Here is a 25,868-nt window from a genome sequence, read left to right as displayed (position 1 = left end):
TCAGGAGCAGACACCAGATGAATCCACTCTGGCTCCGGGGGTGATTGAGGACCCATTTTCTGCAGGTGCTCCTCTCCCAGCCCAGTCAGGGGAAGGTGAGGCTGCCTCTGGGTCCAGTAACCCTCCAGCCTCTCCTGAGCTGCAGAGGCTCAGGGCAGAGAGACGGAGGGAACTAAATTCTCACAGGAGGAGTGCTTGCCTTAAGGCCAGGAGAGGCGAGTCACCTGTGGGCCAGGACCGCCCTAGGCCCAGAGGAGATAAAGGCCAGTCAGCCCAGTCCCAGGTTGCGGGAGCAACGTCGATGGAAACCTGTTTCTGCCAGCACCCAGACCTGTTCTTCCGGAGTTCCCGACCACGCCCGGCTTCTTGCTTTGGACCCCGCTTCACCCTTGGTGTACAGTCTCCAGACCCTCGACCCAGGACCGGACTCTGACCACACCTCGCGGTAACCTCCCCCCGGGACCAGCACACCACGCTTCAATACGGGCAGCTTCGTAAGTTCTCGTGCAAACGCCACAGGCTTTCTAAGTGTGAAAAGAGGATCCGCAGCAAAAGGGAACGTCCTAATCTGGGAGCCCAGGGGCCTCCCCTTCGCCTTTGTGGGCTGAAGTAGCTGTTCTGGCTCCCCTCCAGCTCCCAGCAGCGACCTCACCAGCAACAGCTCGAGTTCTTTAGAATTCTCTGTCCCTATTCAGGAATCACAACTTGTAAAGAACGGAGCCCAGCAGCTCTGTTGCTTCTCCCTTCCCACTCCCCACGTTGCTGCTGCAATTACTGCGCTATAGTTTTTTTATATCCTTTTAGGGCACTACTTGCCACCCGGGTGGGAAGGTGGTCTTCTTCCCCAAACCCACCATCACCCTGCCTGAAGAAGAAGAACTCTGCGCTTCTCAAAAGTTTCCCTTCTCTTCCATCAGCAGGAGCTGGCCAGCACTTTTTGCAATTTTTGCTGGGAAAGCCAGGATGTGATTTTCCTCAGACATGGGCTTTCTCACAGCACTTCCCCTGGGATCACCACCCTGCTGCTATCTTGGGTGCTAAAGGGTGCTGGCCGGGAGAGACAGAACTTGCTGCCTTAAATTGTATCTTCGTCTTTTGTCGCATCTTGTTCCTCCCTTTGGATGAAAGGCAGGCAAAACAACTTCCACCTCGCAGTTCACTTTGCCCTTTGCAAAGGCTCTTCTCCCCATCTATAACCCCCCTCAATTTCTTTCTCCTGAGAGACAATGAAGCTTTTCAAGCTGAGCTGGAGTTGGACTTTCTTCCTTCCTTGGCTGCAGGGTAAGTTTGCTTTCGCTGCTTCTTCTTTGCGCCCCTTTTTTCTCCTTGTCCGTAAGATTCTTACTTTTACATACAAATACTTCCCCTGCATGGACAGTGTTTCAGTTCGCCTTCGCTGGCTGATCTGTGTTTGTTTTGATTGTGAAACGGATTCTCCTGGCAACGAGAGGTGGTTTTTTTTTTTATGTACCCTTCTGTGTGTGTGTGCAGCTAGGTGACCATTGAAGGCTATTTGAAAAGGAGCAACGAAACTGTTCCAGGAATTCTGGGACCTACAAAGGTTGTTAGGCAAGTCATGAATATGCAAACCACACATCCTAATTTTTTGAGATCCTGCGCAACAAAATCAAAAGGAGGTTGCAGTTGGACCAGGGAGCGGTCACCTAAAATCTGTGTGAGTTCAGCCTCCATGAAACACTGGGTGGCCTTAGGGAAATCACGAGCTCTCAGTGTAGCCTACCCATAGCTGTCAACTCTTCCCTTTTCTTGCGAGGAATCCTATTCGGAATAAGGGAATTTCCCCTTTAAAAAGGGAAACGTTGACAGCTATGAGCCTACCTCAAAAGAAAGTTGTGAGGCCAAAATGGGATCTCCCACTGTGTTCAGTCTCAAGGACTTTGCAGGAAGGTGATAAAATAATAAATAAGCACTCATATTTCGGGTTGTCTCCAACGCATATTTTAGCTCTACTAATTTGGAATGGGGAATCTGGGATATTTAACTGTTTTAAGCATTGCACAAATGTTGGGTGCTTTCTGGGTGGCAAGCAGAGCGCTGGCTTATTCTTAGCGTTAGCTTCAATCCTGCACAGTAGTCCGCGATGCAGTCCGTCCTCCAGATGTTTTGAACTACAAGGTGCTGGAAAAAGTTGTCATCCAAAACATCTGGAGCATACCAAGGTTGGCGTAATATGTAGCAGAATCTGCAATGGATGGAGCCCTTCGGATGTTTCTGGAGTATCCTCCCTCTTTTTCTGCAATTTATGTATTTATTTATTTTGTTCTGTTCAATCATCATTCAAAAATTAATTTAAGAACCTACAAAACACACTCATAAACAAATATACCATATATATGGTATATTTATAAACAAATATACCGTATATACTGTATTTTTCGCCCCATAGGACGCACCGGCCCATAGGACGCATCAAGGTTTTTTTGGGGGGGGAATAAAGGGGAAAAAATTATTTCCCCCCCAGGCGCTTGTGGGGCCGGCAGCGGGGAGAAGCGCTCTTCACCCCGCAGCCCGCCTTCAGATCAGGTCCGGGGACAGCGGGAAGACACGCTGCGCCTCCCAGCTGTCCCCGGAGCTTGCGGGGCTGGAGGCGGGGTCTCCCCGCCGTCAGCCTCCAAACCACTTCGGGAGACAGCGGGATGGCGGCGTTCCGCCTCCTTCTGTCCCCCGACCTTGTGGGGCTGGCGCTGGGGCTCTCCAGGCTTCAGCGAAAGCCTGCATACGCCCCATAGGACGCACACACATTTCCCCTTCATTTTTGGAGGGGAAAAAGTGCGTCCTATAGGGTGAAAAACACGGTGTGTGTGTGTGTGTGTGTGTGTGTGTGTGTGTGTGTGTGTGTATATGTGTGTGTGTGTGTATGTGTATATATATATATATATATATATATATATATATATATATATATTGCTTTATCTCTTCATGTTAGATGATGCAGATCTTCATTTTCTTCCAATGTGTCAATAGTATCGCAGTGCTCTCTGTGCTATCTGATCTCAACTTTCCCATCATACACCTCACTGCTGGATCCCATTTCCTTGTCCAATATTTTTTGTGAATGTGTCATCAAGGCAACCAGTTTTTTACTAATGCCCCTGCCACTCCCAAACCTCAATGAAGTTTGGCCTTACATTTGGTTACTTCCCTCTTTTTAGCAAACACATATTTCAGCAAGGAAATATTAGCAAAATATTAGCCAGCAATCAGTTTGAGTCTATCAGGGCTGTCTATCAGCAGCTATAAATCCCTAAGGGCAACCTTCCCAACCCTGGCATCTTCCAGTTGTTTTGGACCACAACTCTGCTGCTGGCTGGGGCTGAGGGGAGGTGTATTCCAAACATCTGGAGGGCACAAGCTTGGGGAAGGCTGCCTTAGACATGCCCTCGCAGGATGGTCAACAGGAGAGGCTCCTGGCACCAATGTATGGAAACATTTTTAGAAGATGAAATCGGACCACTTTCTCTGCCTGGTCTTCCTCCATTTTCAGTGGGTGGTTGAGACATCACCTCAGTCAACCCTCAGCAAAAAAAGCTCCTCTTTTCCTTCTAAATCCAAAAACTGGGAGGAATGCATATCAGGCGCATCAGATTTCCTTTAAGAAAGCAATCCTTTAATCTATTGTGTGCTGTTCCCCAACCTGGATTCTGTTTATACTGCAGATCCGTTGTTTTGGCCTTCCCTGGTACCTCCACATAAGGGATTGTTCTTGCAAAGGACAGGAAATTCTGCAGGGCTTGTTGTTTGCTCTGTAGCAAACTTCTCCCCACCCCAGCCCTGCCCCCACTGGGTGCCCCCCTGGAGGTAGCGGGCAGGGTGCCAAATAATTTGTTGTCATTTAATCGTTTAGTCGTGTCCGACTCTTCGTGGCCCCCTGGACCAGAGCACGCCAGGCCCTCCTGTCTTCCACTGCCTCCTGCAGTTTGGTCAAACTCATGCTGGTAGCTTCGAGAACACTGTCCCACCATCTCGTCCTCTGTCGTCCCCTTCTCCTTGTGCCCTCCATCTTTCCCAGCATCAGGGTCTTTTCCAGGGAGTCTTCTCTTCTCATGAGGTGGACAAAGTACTGGAGCCTCAGCTTCACGATCTGTCCTTCCAGTGAGCACTCAGGGCTGATTTCCTTCAGAATGGAGAGGTTGGATCTTCATGCAGTCCATGGGACTCTCAAGAGTCTCCTCCAGCACTATAATTCAAAAGCATCAATTCTTCGGCGATCAGCCTTCTTTATGGTCCAGCTCTCACTTCCATACATCACTACTGGGAAAACCATAGCTTTAACTATACGGTCCTTTGTCGGCAAGGTGATGTCTCTGCTTTCTAAGATGCTGTGCCAAATAATATACCCGTCCAACTGTTGCAATATGCCTACAGGGTTTCTCAAACTTGGGTCCCTAGCTGTTGTTGGATTACAACTCCCATCATCCCTAGCTAGCAGGGGAAGTTGGGAGTTGTAGTCCAACAACAGCTGGGGGGACGATGACCCAAGTTTGAGAAACACCATAGGCTTTCCCAACCTGCTGCCCTCTGGGTGCTTTGGAGTACAACTCCCATCAGCCCCAACAAACACGGCTGTGCTGATAGGAGTTGTAGTCCAATACATATAGCAGACTCGCATGGCAGGGGGTTGGACTAGATGACCACTGGGGAACGCCTTCCGATCCTCCGATTCTGTGGCAATGCGTATAAATGCAATGCAGTTGCTTGGAACGGGCTCCCTCGGGGCTCTCGCTTCGCTGGAGGTTTTTAAGCAGTGGTTGGGTGGCCATCTGTCATGATGCATTACAGGGGGTTCGGATGGATGACCTTTAGGAGTCCCTTCCAACTCAATGATAGTACAGGATAGTGCGCACCCTGGAAATGATCTCTTTCAGCTTCTGCCTTCTGGAAGAAGGTACAGGGGTTATTAAGATGAGGACTAGCCGCCTGAGAAACAGTTTCTATCCAAATGCAATTTTGGTTTTAAACGCAGTGTAAGGTAGTCTTTGGGATGCGGGTGGCGCTGTGGGTTAAACCACAGAGCCTAGGGCTTGCTGATCAGAAGGTCGGCGGTTCGAATCCCCGCGACGGGGTGAAGCTGTACGCCAGCACCCTTGGCCAGTAAAGCGAGATGAGCGCCGCAACCCCAGAGTCAGTCACGACTGGACCTAATGGTCAGGGGTCCCTTTACCTTTACCTTTAAGGTAGTCTCTGTGGGAATATAGTGTATTCAGTTATGGGGTATCAGAGTTTGTTGGTTTTTGAATGTCTGATGTAGATGTTTTCAATTTCGTTGTTCTGTATGGGACAATGACAATAAAGATTATCGTATCGTATCGTATCGTATTCTTCCCCAGTGCCGGGAGGTGATGGCTTCCTCATCAGGAACGCCCGTTTGCAAAAGTGCATCCACGCCTCGTCTCACGAAATCGGAAGGGTTGGTCTGGCCGACTGCAAGCCCCAGTCTGCGCAATATCACTGGACCTGGGATGCCGCCACCCGGGCCATCGTCCACTGGAAGACCGGGCTGTGCCTGACGGTCCCCGAGGCGCAGGCATTTGCACCCACTCAGCTGGAGTCCTGCGGAGGAGACAAGGCGCGCCAAGCCTGGGTGTGTAGCAGGAAAGGCCACCTCACGTTGCAAGGCCTGGGGCTTCACCTGAGCACCAAGCAGGAGGGACACAAGGCCTTCTTGGCCCGAGAGAAGGACAAGTTCAGCAGGTGGAAGACGGAGACGGAGGAGATAGTCTGCGCTGCAGACCTGGCAGCGGCCCCTGTGCTCAGCATCCCAGTGGAGGAATTTGTAGACCCCCAGGTGTGGGTCCCTGAAGGTAAGGCAAGAGGGATTCGCCAGCAGAAAACCACTCCCATCTGTAACCGAGAGCTCTCTTCTCGCTCGCTGCTGAATGTGGTTATTGCACTTAGAACCGGCGCTGCATTGCTGCAGCTAGCTAAATCCAGCAATGCATGAGGTGGGAAGCTGCATCGTGAGGAATAATAATAATAATTTATTTATACCCGCCCATCTGGCTGGGTTTCCCCAGCCACTCTGGCAGCTTCCAGCAGAATATTAAAATACAATGGTTCATCAAATGTTAAAAGCTTCCCTAAACAGGGCTGCCTTCGAATGCCTTCTAAAAGTCCGTTAGTTGTGTGCTCGCTTCGGCAGCACATATACTAAAATTGGAACAATACAGAGAAGATTAGCATGGCCCCTGCACAAGGATGACACACAAATTCGTGAAGCGTTCCATATTTTTGCTTTAAAAAACAAACAAACTAAAAGTCCGTTAGTTGTTTATTTCCTTGACATCTGGTGGGAGGGTGTTCCACAGGGCAGGTGCCACTACCAAGAAGGCCCTCTGCCTGGTTCCCTGTAACTTGGCTTCTTGCAGTGAGGGAACCGCCAGAAGGCCCTTGGAGCTGGACCTCAGTGTCCAGGCAGAATGATGGGGCTGGAGACGCTCCTTCAGGTATACAGGACTGATGGCGTTTAGGGCTTTAAAGGTCAACACCAACACTTTGAGTTGTGCTTGGAAACGTCCTGGGAACCAATGTAGGTCTTTCAGGGCCGATGTTATGTGGTCTCAGTGGCCGCTCCCAGTCACCAGTCTAGCTGCCACATTCTGGATTAGTTGTAGTTTCTGGGTCACCTTCAAAGGCAGCCCCATGTAGAGCGCATTGCAGTAGTCCAAGTAGGAGATAACCAGAGTATGCACCACTCTGACAAGACAGTCCACAGGCAGGTAGGGTCTCAGCCTACGTACCAGATGGAGCTGGTAGACAGCTGCCCTGGACACAGAATTGACCTGCGCCTCCATGGGCAGCTGGGAGTCCAAAATGACTCCCAGGATGTGCACCTGGACCTTCAGGGGCACAGTTACCCCATTCAGGACCAGGGAGTCCTCCACACCCACCCGCCTCCTGTCCCCCAAGAACATGGATTGCCCTCATATCCCTCTCCCCCCCCCCCACCTTCCAGATAAAACTACTGCGTTGTCAGAGATCGGCACCTTCTTTATAGACACCAGACCCACATCTCCAGCCATCGTTGAGGAACCTAATATCACCAGCAATCTTCCAAAGAACGAAGATGTCATCCTGGAAGCAGATGACGGTGAGTACGATAAGCAGGGTGGGGACTTCAGCCTGAAGCACAAAGGAGCATAGGATTGCAGAGTTGGGAGGGAACCTGAGGGTCATCTAGTCTAACCCCCTGCAATGCAGGAATATGCACCTGTCGAACCTGCAACCTTGGCATCAGCACCATGCTCTAGTCAGCTGAGCTACCCATGCAGGATAAAGCAAATGGTCCCAAGCAAGCCAGAGCTTCCCGTTTCCAACAGGGCTTAGGGGACTCTCCTCCGGGGCTTGCAGGAAACAGCTCTCCTCAGCAACTGGTATTCGGAGGTAGACTGCCTCTGAACTGGGAGGTTTTACTTAGCCACCACAGTTAATAGCCAGGGATAGACGCGTGCTCTTCTATGGGTTTGTGTAATCCTCTTTCAAAGCCATGCAAGCCAGTGGCCAGCACTGAATTAGATGTTTCTGAATTAAGCATTAATTCTGGGCGCCTTCCAACAGAAAATAAAACAACGCAGCAGAACATCACACATTTTAAGCTTCCCGAAACAGGGCTGCCTACAGATATTGAATATTCATCTCCTTGACATCTGATGGGAGGGCAATCCACAGGGAGGGTGCCACCACCGAGAAGGCCCTCTGTAACTTCACTGCTTGCAGTGAGGGAACCTCCAGAAGGCCCTCGGAGCCAGACCTCAGTCTCCGGACTAAATGCTGGGAGTAGAGATGCTCCTTCAGGTACGCAGCACAAAATCTGGCAGAAAAAGAGATATTAAGCTGTCCTCTTTGCTTGGATTTAACTTGTGCAATTTCAACCAGCCTGCCTTCACACATGTATGGTTGGAATTGTGCAAGCTGCATGCATGTAAGGTTCAATTGTATTGTAAGTATCGCCCTGCTTGTGAAAAACCTAGCTCACCAGAATGTAGGGTTCTGTAGGCTGCTGTAGACTATCATGTTTTTTAACAGGGGCGTCCTCCAACATGTAGGGATGTGGGTGGCGCTGTGGGTTAAACCACAGAGCCTAGGGCTTGCCGAACAGACGGTTGGCAGTTTGAATCCCCGCGACGGGGTGAGCTCCCATTGCTCGGTCCCTGCTCCTGCCAACCTAGCAGTTCAAAAGCACGTCAAAGTGCAAGTAGATCAATAGGCACCGCTCCGGCGGGAAGGTAAACGGTGGTTCCGTGCGCTGCTCTGGTTCGCCAGAAGCGGCTTAGTCATGCTGGCCACATGACCCGGAAGCTGTACGCCTGCTCCCTCGGCCAGTAAAGCGAGATGAGCACCGCAACCCCAGAGTCGGCCACGACTGGACCTAATGGTCAGGGGTCCCTTTACCTTTACCTCCAACACGTCAATAGTGCATTTGTGGTGGATTTACAGGTATACTGGACCTTCCACACATAATTTCGCTCTCTCCATTACTCTGCAATCTTCTTCTGAGTTACTGCATTATTGCCATTTGCAGGCAATAGGGATGGAAGAACTTGCCCTTTGCATTTCTCTCCATTTCTTATCTTTCCAATTTTAATTTCAGTTCTCACCATTCCTGGAGCAAACTGCGATTTTAAAAACCCTCGTGAAAATTCACCAGCATTTTAGTGCAAAGTTCTCCAAGCAAACACATTTTTGTACGCAGTTCTGAGTGACGTACATATTTCTGCAAGCGATTTCCCCTAACAGAATGTATTTCTGTAGGTTATTTTCACTGCAGGGCCGATTAAAGTTGAACCTCCTTCAGGTAGACTATTATAGGAGCAGGAGTCCTGGCCACCCTAGTGTGATTTCTTGCCCTCCTCCTCACAGTACCTGCCTGGGCTCCCCGGCCTTGTTCTTGCTGAAATAGCCAATCTACATCCGGTGAATTGCATGTGGCATCTCACAGGAGAGAACACTCCTCCAAACAAAACAACAACAAAACAAAAATCCCTGCACACAGAAGACTAGCATGCCAAGGACACTTTTCCCTGACACACTGTTTTTCTATGTGCAGGGATATTTTTATTTTTTTATGGAGGAGGGCATGCCTTTGGCAGCACCCTGAAGAAGCCAGGTCCGCAGCCCACCCAGAGGTTGACCTCTGCAGTGACAACAAATCCTGAGTGTAGCTGGTCTGGAAACAAAGGTGCAGAGGCGAGCGAAGAACGCAAGATTTTCTCTTCTTGCTCCAAATCCTTTAGTTTCATTCTCCCTCTTTCTCTCCTTGCCAGAAAGGCACATGCCTCATAAGAAACATCAGAGGAAGGGTGCAGCTCCCCGATCTACAGGTATGATGGATAGCAAGTGGAAAATGGAATATTCACTGTAGTTACTAGTCTTTTGAAACAATAAATAAATAAAAGCCCGTATTAAATTCACAAACACAAAATGTGGTATTAGCCACTGGCCTGGATGGCGCTAGGATTAACTGAACTCAATAGGGAGCTTAGTAGAGCCTCCCTGGGCAGAGGCATTGTACCCTGAAATACAAAGTGAGTTCAGTGGCAAGAGCCACATGCCCTCATAGCTGAATTTCCGGGGTCTGTACGTCAGTTTTGGGTGGGGTCTCCCAGAGGGAGCCAGATGGGTGGGGTATAAATAATAAATTATTATTATTATTATTATTATTATTATTATTATTATTATTATTACTACGCACACATTCAGATACACCCATTCTCCTCCGTAATGCACATCCATTCATTGACTCTCTGCTCCCGCCTCCCCATATCCCAGCAATCCAGCTTGCAGGGAAAACCGTCTGGGAGCCCTTCTACACAACCCCTGCTGCAATTTCACAGAATCATAGAATTGCTGGAAGGATCCCCTGCGGTCATCTAGTCCAACCCCCTGCAATGCAGGAATCGCAGCTAAAGATGGCTAATCCAACCTCTTTTTAAGAACCTCCAGTGAAGGAGAGGCAGGTCGTTTCCCCAAAGATTCACCACCCTAAGATGGTAATACAGGAGACGTACATAGGCGCTGACTCCATGGGGCTTGAGGGGGCCCGAGCCCCCTCAAAAATTCGTTTGGGGGGGCTCCGCCCCCCAATAATATCCGGCGCCCCTCCAGCAGAGCGCCATCGCCGCCCCTCCCCCAGCCCAAAATGCACAGGGAGGGTCGGGCTGCATGCCTCCTGCCCTCCCTCCCGAGCAAAAGCTCCACCCAATTTCCTTCGGAGCTGATTAATAGGGGCAGCACACTCTCCCCTATTGGCTCACGAGGAGGCGGCGCCACTTTATTTGCATATTCATGAGCTTATTTATTATTCATGAGCTTTCCCGGGCCCCCCCAATATTTTTTATAAGTCCGCGTCCCTGGAGACGTAGGCAGAGCACAGGAATGATGTAATTAAACATACAGGGTGCAATGCACTTTCAGGGACCAACTGGAAGACGGTCATACTTGTCCTGAGCCCGCTGGCCTTTATCCTGGGAGTGACAATCCTCATTCTCAATATCCGGTACAACAGGTAAGAGGACCACTCATCCCACAGTGTTGCTGTCTCGCCAGCAAAGTCTCTGTTTTGCTCCGCTTTCTCTCCTCTGCATCACAAAGGCCCTGGCTTCCGATTCTGCCTCCTCTGCTGTAAGTTCCCTCCCTCCTTCCGGGGCCTCAGGCTACAATGTGGGAGCAAATAACGCTGACCCCCACCCCCCATGGCTGTTGCACAGATTGCAAGGAGATATTATCTGTTGAGTGCTTGAGCTCTCCAAAGCGCCACAGGAGTACCAAGCCAGAACGCCTAACTCTAGGTGCGCCCGCTTGATCGCTTTGATCTGCAGAACTGGCACTATTACACGTGCCACATATTACCTGTTCCGCATTTGTAAGAAAAACGATCGCTTACTGTTGGACTTTGGAACTCCTTGCCTCTTGATATCAGGCAGACGCCTTCACTGCACTCTTTCCAGCACCGGGTAAAAACATGGTTTAGACTAAACTACCCAGAAAGTTTTAATGCTTTTAGTCTACAGGTAACTCACATCTTTCACTTATTTTAGTTGCATGATTGCAGTTTTGCGCAGGTGGGGGGAATAAATAAATGGAGAGTGGAGGAAACTGACTCTTGTTTTACCTGCACAAAACTGCGCTCATGGACTTAACCAGCTTTTGGAAGGTGGCACGAGGGCCCTGGCAGCACCCCAGAGCCCTCACGCTGCCTCCCCAAAGTCTCGCAGGGGGACCAATTCCAAGGGTTTCTGGCTCTACACGTTTTTGCATATACATGTGGACCCCCTGAACTGTAAGATGTGAGTTAACACTGTTGTTCTTTTAACAATTTGACAGTCTTAAATCGTTATTAATTCTTCTTGATAATTTTCTTTCTTTTTTGCAAACTACTGTGAGGGCTTTTCTTCTAAAAACAGCCGAGCGGTGTATGCATTTTATAAAATAGAATAAAATTTAAATTATGCAGTGACCAAAACCACCAGGTTGCAAAGAGTGGAGAGTTTGGTGGTAACTGCAGTTACTTCTCTACTGGCATTTCATAAGAGTTTAAGAGGAGCTCTAATTTTTTAGTAAGTACTTGCCTTGAAAATAACCAAGCCTGCTGCCCTGATGATCAGGATTGGGGAAACCCAGTCAGATGGGCGGGGTACAAATAATTAAATTATTGTTATCTTTCAAATGGATCAAAACTGATTCATCAGTTCAACTTCGTGGCTGCCTTAAATTGGCCCCACAGAATATTCAAGACGCCACTTGCCATGTTCACTTGCCTAATAGGCCTCACAGGTACTGTGCAAATACCATTCTGGGTCTCTCAGTAATTTCAAAGCATAACCTGCTGCTGCTTCCTGATTTAGGAAGAAGCGGAAGCAGAAGCTGTCTCCTCTGAAGACCTGCCGCTTGGTTCACGAGGAGCGGCCACCCTTACCTAGGGCACCTAGCCCCAGCCCCAAGGGGCAGATCATCCCAGCGTCCCCCACTCCTTCGCTAAAGCATGGCGAAATCTTGATCGAATGGAAAGATGGGACCGTCACACCGCTCTTCGACAACATGAACTATCAAATATGCTGAACATGACAGGCGCTGACTCAAAGCAAGCGTTTCTGGCAGGGCTTGTTTGACCGAGATCCATGCAGCCTCTTTCATTAGACTAACAGTCCTGATAAGAAAGCAGGTCACTTAAGATAATTTTCTTAACAATCACATCTGCACTGCACAGCTAGGCACAGAGCTTTGCTTTGTCTCAAAATGTACAGCCAGGGTTGCCTGCATTAAGAAACGGCCGAGGGGCTAGGCTAGGTTGCTGCTCTGAGATGGTACGGTCTTCGCACAGGGGATGTATTTGCATGAAATCTAATTCTGGATCAGGCAAGGTTAGTTATCAAGCATATCTGCCACCCCCATGCAGGTGGCAGGTAGGTCAAGATGGCATCTTCCCATCTCACACCACTGTGGTACAGTCCTCCCATTAGAACCAGTCAACCTCAGAAATGCAAGTATGAAATCAGCCTCTGAAAGGACCACCTTGATGGAGATTGTTTGCGTCACAGTTCAGGTCCTTGTGCTTCTTACTGTATGACTGCAAAGGGCTTTTTCCAGTCCACACAGGGTGTGGCGAGCCTGAGACAACACCGGAGAGAAGGGTTGGGATATCTGTGCCCATGTCAGACCTAAAAGAGGAGGACAGCAGCAACAAAAAAGAACCAGCTTTTTGTGCAAGGTCACCTTGGGGCAATCTTTACTCACCCCAAGGTTTGCAAGCAGTGAAGGAGCATTAGAATGCAGCTGTATATAGAACTTTGCATTCGGCTAACACAGCCCTTTCTGGGAGGCTAACAAATACAGTCTCCTTGGCTAAGGCTTAGTTTCTAATAAGGACGTACCAGGCATTACAGAATGATGCAGGGATGTTAGTTCCTTGCCTGGAAGTTTTTCACTCTCCAGGTCTTCTCTAACCCTGATGCTTAGGGCCACACCTCCCATTATCACTCACTGTTGGCCATGGCTGCTGGGAGATAGTGCCCCAAACCTATAGGAGGGCACCAAGTTGGAGAAGGCTGCTCAGGAAAAAAGAGGTTTGAGGGACAGCTGAGTGATGAGCAGCCCCTTCGGCAAGAGGATGCACAAGGGAGAGTGAGCTGTTCTTAAGGACTCTGTAGCTTGCTTTACTCATGTCTGGTTTTCAAAGGCAAGCTGTGGCTCCCGGAAGCAGTGTGCAGTATTAAAACCATAGTGATACAATTACATCCTTAAAAAAAAAAAGCAATTGAATTCTACCGTGCATGACACGCATTCCCATCACTCTCGGCAGATATTAACTGGAGCATGCTGCTGCTCCCAGCTTGATTGTTCTGGATGTCACTAACTCCAGCCTGGCACCCTCTGCCTTCACTCAAGCAGCTTGTTTTAAACCAGGCTCAAAATAAAGGACTAAATCTGAATGGGGATTATTTATTTATTTTTTAACAAAAAGCACACATCCACACACAGAGAATTGATCATGAGACATGCTAGTTTTGTGCGATCACTGTACAAGGGATTTCCTGTTCCTGACATGGATTTTCCTCAACTCGCTGTAAACTAAGTGGAGTCCAGTGGCCTACAGGCAAGACCTGACTTGACCTGTGGGATGAATGGATGGACTTCTGCCCAAATTGCAGCACTGCAGTAGCACTGGGGACGGCATTGGTGCAGAGAGGACATCTGTGCCACACACAGGAACATTAGCAAGCTCTTGAGCTTCTGTGCTTTGTCAGAAAGGGGGGGGGTGTAGCAGCGCGATCATGTCGACACGTATTTTATTATTTTTATATCCCGCCTTCTTCCCTCCAAGGAGCTCAAGGTGGCGTACGTGGTTCTCTCCTTTCCCATTTTATCCTCATCACATCCCTGTGGGGTAGGTTAGGCTGAGACGCAGCAAGTGGCCCAGCGTCACATCCAGCAAGCTTTATGCCTGAGTGAGGATTTGAACCCTGGCCCTAGCCTGAAACTCCAGCCACGATACCAGTCCTGGCTCAAAGGCAACGATGAAAACCCACAAAGGCGTTAAACAAGGATTTTCAGGAAAATGGCTAGGTTTGCCTACGTGAAAACTCTCTATCTCACATATGGGCAAACTGCTTGTGGCCCTTGCAGGACTTCAGCCTGCGAGGGCAGAGGGTGGGTTTCTCATATGTGACTAATTTGTCCCTGCTGCTGCTGCTACAAGTTTATACAAATGCATAAGACACTGCCTTGCTGGATCAGACCAGAGGTCCATCTAGACCAGCATTCTGTTTCCAACAACACAGAAATGCCTCTAGGAAGCTCACAGTCACAATGTCGACAAGTGTGTCTCTCTCTACTATTTGCTGCCTGCCTCTGAACCTGCCACTTAGTTAGCATAGCTAGCAGTTCTTGATAAAACTCTCCTCCATGAACATCCCTGAGCGCCACAAACTGTAGGTTGCATCCAGACCCTGTTTCGCCAATTGTCAATGCCCAGTATAAAGGCTCAGCATATAACTTATAGAGGCTGTTTTGAATTCTGCTCGCGCTAAACATCCCTCTCTAAGAATTCGGGGGGATGGAAACATCCATGCTTTAAGTAGCTTGACATAATTAAAGTGCATCTTTTAAGGTTTTTGCATTTCCCCCCCAGTATTCTCTGCTTTTATTTTTATGGAATCGTCAGTTAAACTTTCAGCTAAAACAAAACAAAACCCCATTCCTGCATCCCCTGGAGCATTCAGCCTTTGGAGCAGAGAAAGTTGTGTGCTTCCCTCAAGGCGCCTTGCATGTCCTTGAACTCTGCAAGCCTGCAAGCGTCATTGAGGGTCAGCCAGCAAAAGGCCTGGTGCTCCGATGAGAGCTTGACCTCCGTGTTGTTGTCCTTCATTTCAGCCAGCCAGTAGATGACGGTTTTGGCTTTGCCGTTCACAGTGTAGTTCAGCTCCTTTTTAAACCCGTCAACGATGGTGAACTGAGTGGAGTCCAGCCCAGCCTCCTCCTGCGTCTCCCGGAGGGCGGTCTGCAAGTCATCTTCCCCAGGATCAACGTGGCCTGGCACGAGGAAAGGAAAGAATTTTCAGGAAAGCAAAAACAATGGGCTATGTTTTTTATCTCCTCCTGACACTTGGTTCTAGAGTATTTTTTATGTTGTCACAGAAAAAGGAAGTGTTTTGTGGTTGGCTCCAAACATCACCATGCTTTACTGCAGAGCTGCCTGCATTTAATGTGTCTCCAACATATTTACAGACCACCTTATCCCCAGGGCTTTGGACAGGTAGCAAGTCAGAACCATTCTAAATCCACACTTTCCAGATTTAAATCTGAACACCAAAGGCCAGTCTAAACAGAGGAAGCTGCCTTGTGCCAAACCAGACTATCTGCAAATCCAGCTCAATTCTTTTCTACCCTGATAGTCAGAAATGGCTCTCCAGGCTCCTTCTCATAACTTGTTACCTGATGCTTTTTCGAAATGGGAGATTCTGGGATTGAGGCTAGGATGAACAGGGACTTTCTGCAGGCCCACTATTTCCTTTTCACACACTTGCTGTCTGCAACTGACACAGCAAAGGCCTAATGGGTCACAAGTACAGTGGTGCCTCGCAAGACGAAATTAATCCGTTCCGCGAGTGTCTTCGTCTAGCGGTTTTTTCGTCTTGCAAAGCAACCCTATTAGCGGCTTAGCGCTATTAGCGGTTTAGCGGCTAAGCTGCTAAAAGGCTATTAGCGGCTTAGCGGCTTAGCAAAAGGGGGGAAAGCAAAAAAAAAATTCTCAAGACTCGCAAGACATTTTCGTCTTGCGAAGCAAGCCCATAGGGAAATTCGTCCTGCGAAGCAACTCAAAAACGGAAAACCCTTTCGTCTAGCGGGTTTTCCGTCTTGCGAGGCATTCGTCTTGTGGGGCACCACTGTAAAGAGACAGCATTTAAGGTGTGTCAGATCTAAGCCATTTATTCCCTGAAACATTAACTAGCAGCACATATGCTGTGGCCTTTTAGAAATGGGCGAGATGTGTTTCATATATTTCCTTTTCCTCTTGGTTTTAATGTATTTACGTGGGATGTCTTGTCTGTTTGTTTGGTTGTAAGTCACTTTGGGTTGCCGTGAGCAAGATAAAGCAACTAGCAAATAGATAGGTCGATGGATTAGATAGATCAATCGATAGATAGTAAGGCAGTGATGGTCTACCTGCAGCCATCTTGGACTCCAACTCCTAAAAGCCCCAGCCAGGATGACTAAGAGTCAGGGAAGATGAGAGTTGTAGTTTGGCAACATCTGAAGCGCTACATATTAGTCACCAGAGTTTAATTTTTGCAATGGTCACTAGTGCAAAAACAGGAGTATCACTGCCATAAAATTAAGGAAAATGCTACACTTAAGTTATTTTGAGGAAAGTGAGTAGGGCTGGGCAATATATCGATATATCCAAAACCGGTTTGAAGTCCGTATCATGATATTGGTTTCATAACTTTTTACCTAGCGATATATCATGAATGTGTGGGATTGTTATGCAAAAATCACAATACTGTATGGGGGAAAACCATAAAGTCAGCCAGTGCCTCTGCACAGCTCTATGCATATTTCAGACACTGTTATATATCAGGGTGTTGTGATGTTTAGTTTGTGATATATCGTGACGTTGAAAACTAAGTATTGCCTGGCCCCAAAAGTGAGTTGAACATGGGGAAAAGCACATCTGGGGAAGGCAGCTATCCTTGCCAGCTACACCATTATTTTTAACACAAAGATCCCATTTTCAGTCAGGTATAAATATAGCCTGTTTTCAAGCTAGCTTTAGCATTCCCTGAGAAAAGTCAGTCTTTGCTTTCACACAGATATATTACGGACAGAAATATAAACACAGCAAGCCACATGGGGTCTAAGAAAAACAAAGGCAACATAAATAATGCCTAGGCCAGAGCTCCTGCCCTGAAATATCATAAACAGCCAGCCAAGGAGTCTTATCTGTAACACAGCGACTCCAAGAGCAGTTTCCAGGAAGCAACAGTCCAAAGAAGACTCAAGAGTCAAGGGGAAAGGACTTCTGAAGTCACAGCAGAACGGCATGTATCACACTATGTCAACATTATTATTATTCACTTGCAAAATACAAGAAAAACATGCACTTGTCTTAAAATACAGATGGATTTAATTCAGCCATAGGCAAACTCGGTCCTCCAGATGTTTGGGGACTACAATTACCATCATCCCTGACCACTGGTCTTGTTAGGTGCGGATCATGGGAGTTGTAGTCCCAAAACATCTGGAGGGCCGAGTTTGCCAATGCCTGATTTAATTCCTTGATCAGTTGACAGCCCTGTTGAGAATCTCTCTGAAGTTGCTAGATACAATAAAAACTTATGACACACCTTTCGGAGGGGTCCAGTGATGAGACCCATAGGATGTCTGCAGGAGAAGGTACTCAATGTTGTTCCCAGCAGCAGAAGCAGACGATGTCTCATGCAGCTTCCTGAAGATAATCAAGCCACATGCTCTCAATGACATGATTGTCCTGTCCAGAACAAGTACAAATGAGAGGTATTAGTAAGTGCAAACTCGTGGTGGGCCAACGTAAGGTTGGGCGGGACTGGAGAGGCTAGACTTGTGGGTCACAGCGAAACTCCATATCTGACCATGAGCCATGTGAGTTGTAGTCCAAAACACCTGGAGGGCACAAGGTTGGGGAAGTCTGCTTTTGAGTGTTTAGCTGATCGTTCCTAAGAATCTTCCTAATTTCACAGGGTTCCTGATTTGGGGATGGGGGCTTCTAAGTTCTTCTGAGAATCCTCCTAAAGAACTTCCTGCTCAAATGCAGAAATGTCCTGATTGGAGCAGGAGGATCTGGCGTACTCAGGGACGGCTGGGGTTGGCAGTTGTGCCCCCACAAGTCCAATATAATTTATTCCACTGGGGTGGAAACCCTTCCAGTGCTTTATGTTTCCATGGAAGATTTTTATTATATTTGGGTATCATAGGTGGTTCACAACATAAAAATACAAAATGAGAACCCAAAATACATTATAAAAGAAAAACCAATAACACTCCTCTCACAAACATAGGTCATAGAATGTTAATCAGCCAAAGGCCTGGTTATGGAGAAATGTTTCTGCTTGGAGCCTAAAGATATATAATCTTGGGGAGAGCATTCCACAAGTGGGGAGCCCCATTCTAGTGTTGCCATCCTCCACCTTGGAGAAGGCACAGACAGAAGTGCCTCAGATGATGATCACAGGGTCTGGGTCAGTTCATACGGGGAGAGGCGGTCCTCGAGACAGTCCTGAACTGTTTTAAGGCTTTGTGTCAAAACCAGCTAATTGGTAGCTAGTGCAGCCGAGCCAGGATCGATGCAAAAAAAACCATCTTGTCCCGGTGAACAGCCTGGTTGCCAAAATCTGAATGAACTGAAATTTTCAAACCATCTTCAGAGGCAGCCACACTTTTAACGCGCTGCAGTAATCTAAACTAGAGATTACCGTAGCAAAAATAACAGGCTGTCCCTGTCCATGTAGGGGCACGGCTGGGCTACTAGCCAAAGCTGATGGAAGGCACTCCTTGCTACTGAGGTCATGAGCCTCAAGCGACAGCAATGGATCCAGAAGCATCCCCAAGCTACATACCCACTACTTCAAGAGCTGGCCATTTCCCATCAATCCAGTCTAGGGAACCACCCACTTACAGTGCCTCAGTCTTATTTGGATTGGGCTTCATTAGTAACAATGAACAGATACCAACTGCAAATAAGATGTTAGGCAAGACTGGCAGTCTTAAAGTTGCAATTAATGTTTTTTAGGTGATTATTCCAAACAAGCATGTGAATTAGCATATCATGCACCATTCTCTGGGCACCAGGCTGGCGAAGTACTAATGGAAAGATAGTCTTTTAAAGTCAGTATTTTTATGTATTTTAAGTAGGTCCCCCTCCGTCATTTTGCTGCTTTAAATTGCCTTGGTCGCAATCAAAACATGCTGCTTCCACCTCAAGCTGCATTACAACTATGATGGCAAATCATGATTACTGAACAATTTTAGATCAGAGGGGTAGACGAGCAAGTTCTGCTGCAGCCAGAACGTCAGTCTTGCGACACCTTGAAGACATTAATAACTTTTAACATGGCATAAACAGCTCACTTAATCAGATCCAGGAAGTGTTATACTGAGTTGAAGGCATTCATATCTACATTGTTGGAAGGGTTGTGTATGTGCAATTACAAAGTAGGGTCAAAAGGAAATGAAAACCAGAGAAGTACAGGGGATTATAATTGCACTATTAACCTTGGACATTCACTATTAATTTGTTTACTGACTTTTCACTGGTCTGCATTTTCATTTACCTCTGATATCACCAATTACTATTCCCAAGACCAGGGCCAGATTTAGGTTTGATGAGGCCCTAAGCTACTGAAGGTAATGGGGCCCTTTATATGTCCAGCTGTCCTTTGTCAACAACAAATTGTCCCTGTTTTTTGTGTTGAATATATGCTATCTGGTAATTTATGGACCTAACAGATATCTAAAGCTATTTGCACATAACAAAATATATATTTTATCAAAGTAATTGTTGAACTGAAATACAATTAAGAAGTAGTATATTTGGGGGGGGGCAAGAGGGTGGGGACCTAGCCATCCGTGGAATTTTTTCATTTTAAACCTTTAAAGGTCCTTTTTTTTTAAGTGCACTGGAGGCTCAGATTCAGGCACAGGCTTTGGTGACAAGAACAAAAAAAAGCTCAACAACTTTGGGGCTCAAAAACTGTTTGGATTTTTACTTCTTTAAATATGGCAACCCTAATGCATACATTATGCATCTGATGAAGCATACAGTGGTACCTCTGGTTAAGAGCTTAATTCGTTCCGGAGGTCTGTTCTTAACCTGAAACTGGTCTTAACCTGAAGCACCACTTTAGCTAATGGGGCCTCCCTCTCTTGCCACGCCTCTGCTGCGCGATTTCTGTTCTCATCATGAAGCAAAGTTCTTAACCCAAGGTACTATTTCTGGGTTAGCGGAGTCTGTAACCTGAAGTGTCTGTAACCTAAAGCGTCTGTAACCCGAGGTGCCACTGTAATCTACGAAAGCTTATGCCGTAACAACATCTGTTAGTCAAGGTGTTGCGTGACTCTTTGGGTGGGATCCTAAGCCTGTGCGCTAGCAGAGGCCAGTGCAAGGTCTCCCACTAGCCCAGATGGGCTTCCCTCCTCCCTCAAATCCACTTGAGGGTTGGGAGACCCCCTCAGAAGGTCAGCAGGAGGAAGAGAGGGGAGAGCCTGACATCTGGAAAGCAGAAATGTTTCGCTGGTGGAACAATTGCAAAAGCACAACATCAAATTTCACCCTGTTGTTGTTACTGTAGTAAAGATGTTAACATATTTATTAACCATATAACTGCAATTAAGATGCCCAATACCAATAATATTGTAATTGTTAGAATTGTTAAGCGATCTTACTGTGATTATTATTGGTATTACTGTAATTAAGATACTGATAATAATATTACTTTGCAGCGTACTCTGTCAGTACAGCATGAGACTCTTAATTGTGGGTTCGAGCCCCACATTGGGCAAAAGATTCTTGCATTGCAGGGAATGACCCTTGTGGTCCCTTCCAACCCTACAATTCTCCGATCAACAATATTACCATAATTAAGATATCGATTAACAACATTGCTGTCATTATTAACAATAGCATTGCTATTATTTGAGTATATAACTAAATTGTGCGGCGCAAAAAAAGCAGTCATTAAGATATGAAGCAAATAGTAACTAACTAAACAAATTATGTACAGCACCAGAATTATTTTGATAATCATAAATAAACAAGAATAAAAATGTACACCCCACCCCAAGACCATTCCATTGTAACTACCCAACCTCCGAAAATTTCAACACCTCTTGCGATGGTTTGACTCCTTTTCGTTTTAAGAGTACAAATTCTATGAACACCCTCCATATCTCCTCAAAACCATTTCTCCTGCATATTCCCTATCTTAATGGCACATTAATTAAATAGCTATAATTAATAGCTATATCCCACACCTCTTTATACCATTCTTCCCTTTTATATTCTGCTTGCCCCTTCCACTTCCTAGCTAGAAATAAATTTGTGAGCAAGTCCTTCATAGGCTGCGAACCTTCCACCCCATCGTAAATTGATAATAATGTTACCTCTGGACTTTCGGTCAACTTTAACCCAGTGATTTCTATTATCTCCTTACAGGATTATTATTAAGATATTGAGCAAATAAACTTTTAGGTGAATAACTGCAAACTAATGAAACACGAGAATGCAGTGCTGCTGTTGTTATTGAGATATGGAGATCTTGATGAGTTATTGCTATTAATTCACCAGATTGTGAGGAGAATTATTAGGACTGTTTATTCTTAAAAAATCAGGTTATTATTATTTCTTAAGGTACTGAAGGAATATTCTGATTACGTGAAGCAGGAAAAGGAGCAGCTCAGGGGAGCGGGGACAGGCGCGCGGCCTCTTCCAGGCCGGCCTAGCGAGCGCTGACTGGAGCTTCTCCAACTTCCCAAACTGTGACCGCTTCCCTCACCTCGAGGCAGCCCGAATGGGAAGGAAATTTCCCTCACCAGAGCTCGCACTCAAAGGGGCTTCCCCATTGGGCAACGGGCCTGCCAATCTTTTAGTCACCTCCGGCCTCAGCCCAATCACAACCCGCCGGTAGCGGCAGAGGGGAAGTCACGTGGCTGACCCTTAGCAACAGCGCCCGCCGCCGTGACTACGGAATCCAATCAGAAATCGGGAGGCGGTGCAATATGTCAAAGTCGAAGCACTATTGGATTTTTTTTATCGCAATTGACGTGCGCCGGACGAATAGCAAAGAAGCATCCGCTTCCGTCTCCTGCTGCGCGAACAGCCAATAGATGCTGACGCGCGAGCAGAGTGCCGCCACTAGGATACCCGCTTCCCGCCTTTTTTTGGTCGCCTCTCCAATTGGCGAAGAGCGGGACTCCCCCCCCTTGCTCAACGTCCTATTGGGCGGTTTGAGGTGACGTCTTGCGGCGCGACATATAGGCGCGAGTCTTTGAACGTAGGCTTGGCGGCGTCGCCATGGAGACGCGGCCTAGCCGGGCGGACGGAGCGTTCCCAGCGCACCCTGAGGGAGTCCTTAGCGGGGGTTCGGACAAATCTGGGGAGGGGGAAGACGCGCGGCGGGAGAGCCGTGGCAGAGGAGAAAGAGGCCCAGTTGCCGCAGCCGTTCCCCGCCCCACACTCGGCTAGCTCCGACCTCTGCCCTGTTGCCATGGCGACGGGCTCCTAGAAGCGGGAGCGTCCTCCACGAGGCCTAGCGGCGGTTCAGGGCCTCCGCTTGTGAGAAGTTTCTGAGGAAAGTCCGGAGAGGCCGGCGCTGGTTTGGCGCTGCACCTGCCGGAACCCGCATATTCGTGCAACCCTGTTAGGATAATACGCTTTTCGGATTTCGTTGGCCCTTGAGCCATTATTTAAATGTGCAGCCAGGCCTTGTTTTAAAACCGGTTTAAAATTTCTAAAGTTTGGGGCATGGAGGAACCGACCTCAGATCTGAAAAGACTGACGGGCTGCCGTGCTTTTCCCCTCTCATAACGTTTGGCAAGATTTTGGAGGCATCAGTTTTCAGCAGGTAATGCTCCTTGCACGTATCTCTGGTGCTGCCGTTTATCTTCAGTGAAAGCCTGATTTAAGGTTTGTTTTTGTTTTTTGTCTCCTTGTATTCCTAGAGTCTGGCAGCCCGCTCTTCAGTCCAGGAAGGATTTTGTGCAGCCGTTTGTGCGAAATCCGAGCTTGCCTAAAGCGATAAACTCCGAAAATCCGAAATAACGATGAAAGTGGAGTCTGGCCTGGATGGTATGAAAAATACAAAATTTGGAAGAGAATGAAAATCAGCAGTTCTGAAAGACCTGGGAATATAAAAAGAAAAGAAGAAAAAGGTATCAAACTTGTTGTTTGGCAGATCTCCCTGGGGAAAGAATTGCAGAGCTGGTGGCATCACCACAAAGAAGGCTCTGCCATTATCACTGTCTTTGTCACCTCTGCTTCTACTGGATACAAATAAGGTCTTAAAGAACCTATATTCATGGGCAAGTTCATGTGGGAGAAAGCACTCCTTATGATGCCTGGGTCTTTAGCTATTATCTGCTTTGTGGTGGTGGTGGGGAGCGGTTAGAGGGGTCGCAGAGACCCAGGTTCAGATCCCCATGAAATATACTTTGTAGCTGGTCAACTCCCTCTCTCACCTAACACGGCATTGTTGAGAGCAAGAATTGAGTCATGGGAAAAACACTTTTGCCACCCTGAGCAGAGATAGAGAGTTGAATATGGCCAACAGGGCAAAGTCACCACGATGTCAGGTAATCTGTTTTCAGTTGTGCAGATAATCAGTTGATTACCAGAGCTTGTAAACAGCTGCTGATCAGCTGGTTGTTGGTGCTTGCAAAGCACTGTGCCCGCAGGTCTGCAAATTCCCTTTAGCTCAGCTTCATTTTTACCTGCCCCACACCTGATATCATATGTGGTGGGTGTGGCTTGGCCAATAGGTTCATCACCCCTTTAAGAGAAACGGCAGGATATAACTGCCTTGTCTCTTCCCAATTCATTGCTCCTGCAGAATCTCTCTCTCAACACTGAGCAAGGTTCTAGCATGGGGAAAGCTCTGCTTAGCACCAGTAGATGGGACATTGCTTCTATGAGACTGACCTCATTTTGAGCACGCAATCTTTGTGCAATAATTGGAAATGAACAGGGCTGAGGCATTGTTTCTTGTAACCTCAGCTTGTATCGGATAATGCATTCCTATTTGGAAAAGCAAACGGGCTGAGTCTCCTCAGCATCTTCTAGGCTGCAGTCTTATGTACTGTGTTGCAGCCTAAAGATAGAGAGTGGATTCTATGCTGGGGTCATTCTGTTTATGGTTCTGTGTGCTTATACATGCCCAGGAATTACTGAAACGCAGCTGCCTTTGGGGAGGGGCCTTGCAGATACTTGAAAGCAGTGCTGTAAGCACATGTGCGTTAAACTTTGTAGTGCCAAATTCTTTGTGTGGCACAGTTGGCTATACTGGCATACCATACTAAGCCTATTCCTGCTTCTTGCTGGGAGTCTCACCAGTGCTGTGCTTTGCAGTGTGCTGAGCTGTCCTATAAGAGGGAGAGAAGCTGTGGGATCATAGCACCCTTGGTGGAAAGCCAGAGAAAGATAGGGAGTGATCTCTCCACCCTGTGCCCTGCTTCTCCACCAGTGTTTTCCATGAAATAGGAAAGGTCAGTATGTGCTGAATGAATTCCCCATTCTGTTTGTTCACTAGTTTATCTTGTTGGGATTCACATTGTGTCCCGGTGCTCCTCTAAATTTCCTTTGGCATTTCAGTAACACATCACTTCAGTCTTCCAAGCAGTATACTGCTACGCTTCCTCCCAAGTAGGTTTACTTTAGTGGGTGTTTCTTTGTATGCCAAAAGGACTCATTCTCTGTCCTGAAGCATTCAGGCCTCCCTCCACCTTAGCTTGATTGTCGGGAAGACCCACATTGATCCTAGTGAGTGACAGTAGGCGTTCCCCTCCTCGGCCAACAAATATGGCAAACTTTGAGAGGATCCTTCTTCAGTGCTGAGATTTGGACCTGGTGACCAAAAGATGAATCCTTTCATCCCAATGGATGTTGTGTGAGACATGTGCACTGAGGGGATTCTGCTTGCCCAGGGGTCTGCAACCCGTGGCTCTGGAGCCGCATGTGGCTCTTTTACACCTTTGCCACGGCTCCGGGATGGAAACTAGCGAGGGGAGGAGGCGCATTATGCGCCCCAACACTCCCCACTGTGGCGGGCGCTGTACTGGCTGTGACGTCACATGGGGGCGGTGCGTGCGTTAGTCACGCACCGTCCCAACGTCACCTTCCCGCCTGCCCACTACATTGTAAGGGGCATGTACGCTGGTCACCGCATTGAAAGGGGGCATGTACGCTGGTCACTGTTTGGAAGGGGAGTGAAGAACACACACACACACACACACACAAAAAGGTAACTTGTTAATTTAACGTTTATTTCTATGAGGAGGAGTAATTCTGAGGGGTCAAACAAAGAAATAATTTTTAAAAAGTGACAAAAAAGTTATTTTTATAATGACGAGTTTTGCGGCTCCCAATTTTTTTTCCTTCGGAAACGGGCCCAAGTGGCTCTTTTTGTCTTAAAGGTTCCAGACCCCTGTGCTTGCCCTTGATACCTCTTGCCCTAAAGTCTGAATACTCATTACTGCCTTTGTCTGTGGGCAAACTCAGTAAAAGGCAGAATGTTCCTTGTACCCTCTCTGTTGTTCGTTAGTTATGAGCTACAAATTGAAGCATAGCTTAAAAGCCCCATTAGAGCTTTGGAATGTCTTTCCCCCCTGAGCTGGAACAAGAACTTAGTAAAGTATAGGCAGCTTTCCTCCCTCCTATCATTTCTATAACTCAAAAGGAAGAAGCTGGTTGCTATGTAACAGAAACCATTAACATGGCAACTGAAGCACAGGGAATGAAGCAATAATAGCTTCAACTGTGTAAAGACAGATTTCCTTTTATACAGAAGCATAATGAAGAAAGCATTCTTGGATTTCTGAAAGCTTTCCTTGCAGGAAAGAATTGCCTGCAATTTTTAAATGATTAGCTGCCCACTATAACTCAGACTTGTTTTATTCACGTACCAGGAAAATGAGAAGTTTCCAGGAACCACAACAGCTGTTGTCTACAGCAGTTGTCCTACATCGGCTGTGGAGCAGAGGCTTTTTCACTGAGGTCATCAGGCTATAATTAATGTGAAAGAATGATCAGAAAATGGATCAGGCTGCAGTATTTGAAATTAGTGATGAGAAAGAGTAATGCTGACTGGCTAGCTTTTAGCCACAGTTAC

The 25,868-nt window shown here is 47.3% G+C and overlaps 3 protein-coding genes across 9 annotated transcripts in view; 2 read left to right on the top strand and 1 right to left on the bottom strand.

Annotated features, from left to right (window-relative positions):
- LOC310689004 (uncharacterized protein) lies at window positions 1–13,445 on the top strand. Of its 2 annotated transcripts, XM_083466210.1 has the most exons (6): window positions 52–1,281; window positions 5,349–5,822; window positions 6,974–7,108; window positions 9,282–9,338; window positions 10,432–10,522; window positions 11,862–13,445. In XM_083466210.1, the coding sequence occupies exons 1-6, from the start codon at window positions 1,227–1,229 to the stop codon at window positions 12,073–12,075; spliced, it is 1,026 nt and encodes a 341-aa protein (XP_083322336.1). In that variant the 5' UTR covers window positions 52–1,226; the 3' UTR covers window positions 12,076–13,445. The 2 variants fall into 2 exon arrangements, with proteins under 2 accessions (XP_083322337.1, XP_083322336.1); XM_083466211.1 differs by lacking the exon at window positions 9,282–9,338 and having other exon boundaries at window positions 1–1,281.
- NUDT2 (nudix hydrolase 2) lies at window positions 13,442–21,547 on the bottom strand. Its single transcript, XM_083466336.1, has 3 exons — window positions 21,422–21,547; window positions 17,361–17,503; window positions 13,442–15,045 (listed from the first exon to the last, which is right to left on the bottom strand). Exons 2-3 carry the CDS (start codon window positions 17,494–17,496, stop codon window positions 14,732–14,734), a joined length of 450 nt encoding a protein of 149 aa, XP_083322462.1. The 5' UTR covers window positions 17,497–17,503; window positions 21,422–21,547; the 3' UTR covers window positions 13,442–14,731.
- A 160-nt stretch (window positions 21,548–21,707) lies between these two features.
- Window positions 21,708–25,868, top strand: part of KIF24 (kinesin family member 24) — a 34,348-nt gene continuing 30,187 nt past the window's right edge. For 2 of the 6 annotated variants that reach the window (XM_083465702.1, XM_083465699.1), the window contains exons 1-2: window positions 21,708–22,610; window positions 22,708–22,917. The gene's annotated coding sequence lies outside the window, so the exon portion shown is untranslated. Of the gene's footprint in view, window positions 22,627–22,707; window positions 22,918–25,868 lie in introns of all 6 variants that reach the window. The other 4 variants (XM_083465700.1, XM_083465701.1, XM_083465706.1 and 1 more) reach the window with 4 other exon arrangements.

The sequence above is a fragment of the Podarcis liolepis genome (assembly GCF_965112155.1).
Source record: "Podarcis liolepis genome assembly, chromosome: 11".
Classification (NCBI taxonomy): Eukaryota; Metazoa; Chordata; class Lepidosauria; order Squamata; family Lacertidae; genus Podarcis; species Podarcis liolepis.
The sequence above is the reverse complement of the archived record's forward strand: the minus strand, read 5'-3'. Positions and strand labels throughout refer to the sequence as shown.

Coding starts and splice junctions, on each gene's coding strand:
- LOC310689004 (XM_083466210.1), top strand. CDS start 1,227: ATGAAGCTTTTCAAGCTGAGCTGGAGTTGGACTTTCTTCCTTCCTTGG. Junction 5,823..6,973: donor CCAGGTGTGGGTCCCTGAAG/GTAAGGCAAGAG, acceptor CCCACCTTCCAG/ATAAAACTACTGCGTTGTCA. Junction 9,339..10,431: donor TGCAGCTCCCCGATCTACAG/GTATGATGGATA, acceptor ATGCACTTTCAG/GGACCAACTGGAAGACGGTC.
- NUDT2 (XM_083466336.1), bottom strand. CDS start 17,496: ATGTCATTGAGAGCATGTGGCTTGATTATCTTCAGGAAGCTGCATGAG. Junction 15,046..17,360: donor TCACTGGACCCCTCCGAAAG/GTGTGTCATAAG, acceptor TCCTCGTGCCAG/GCCACGTTGATCCTGGGGAA.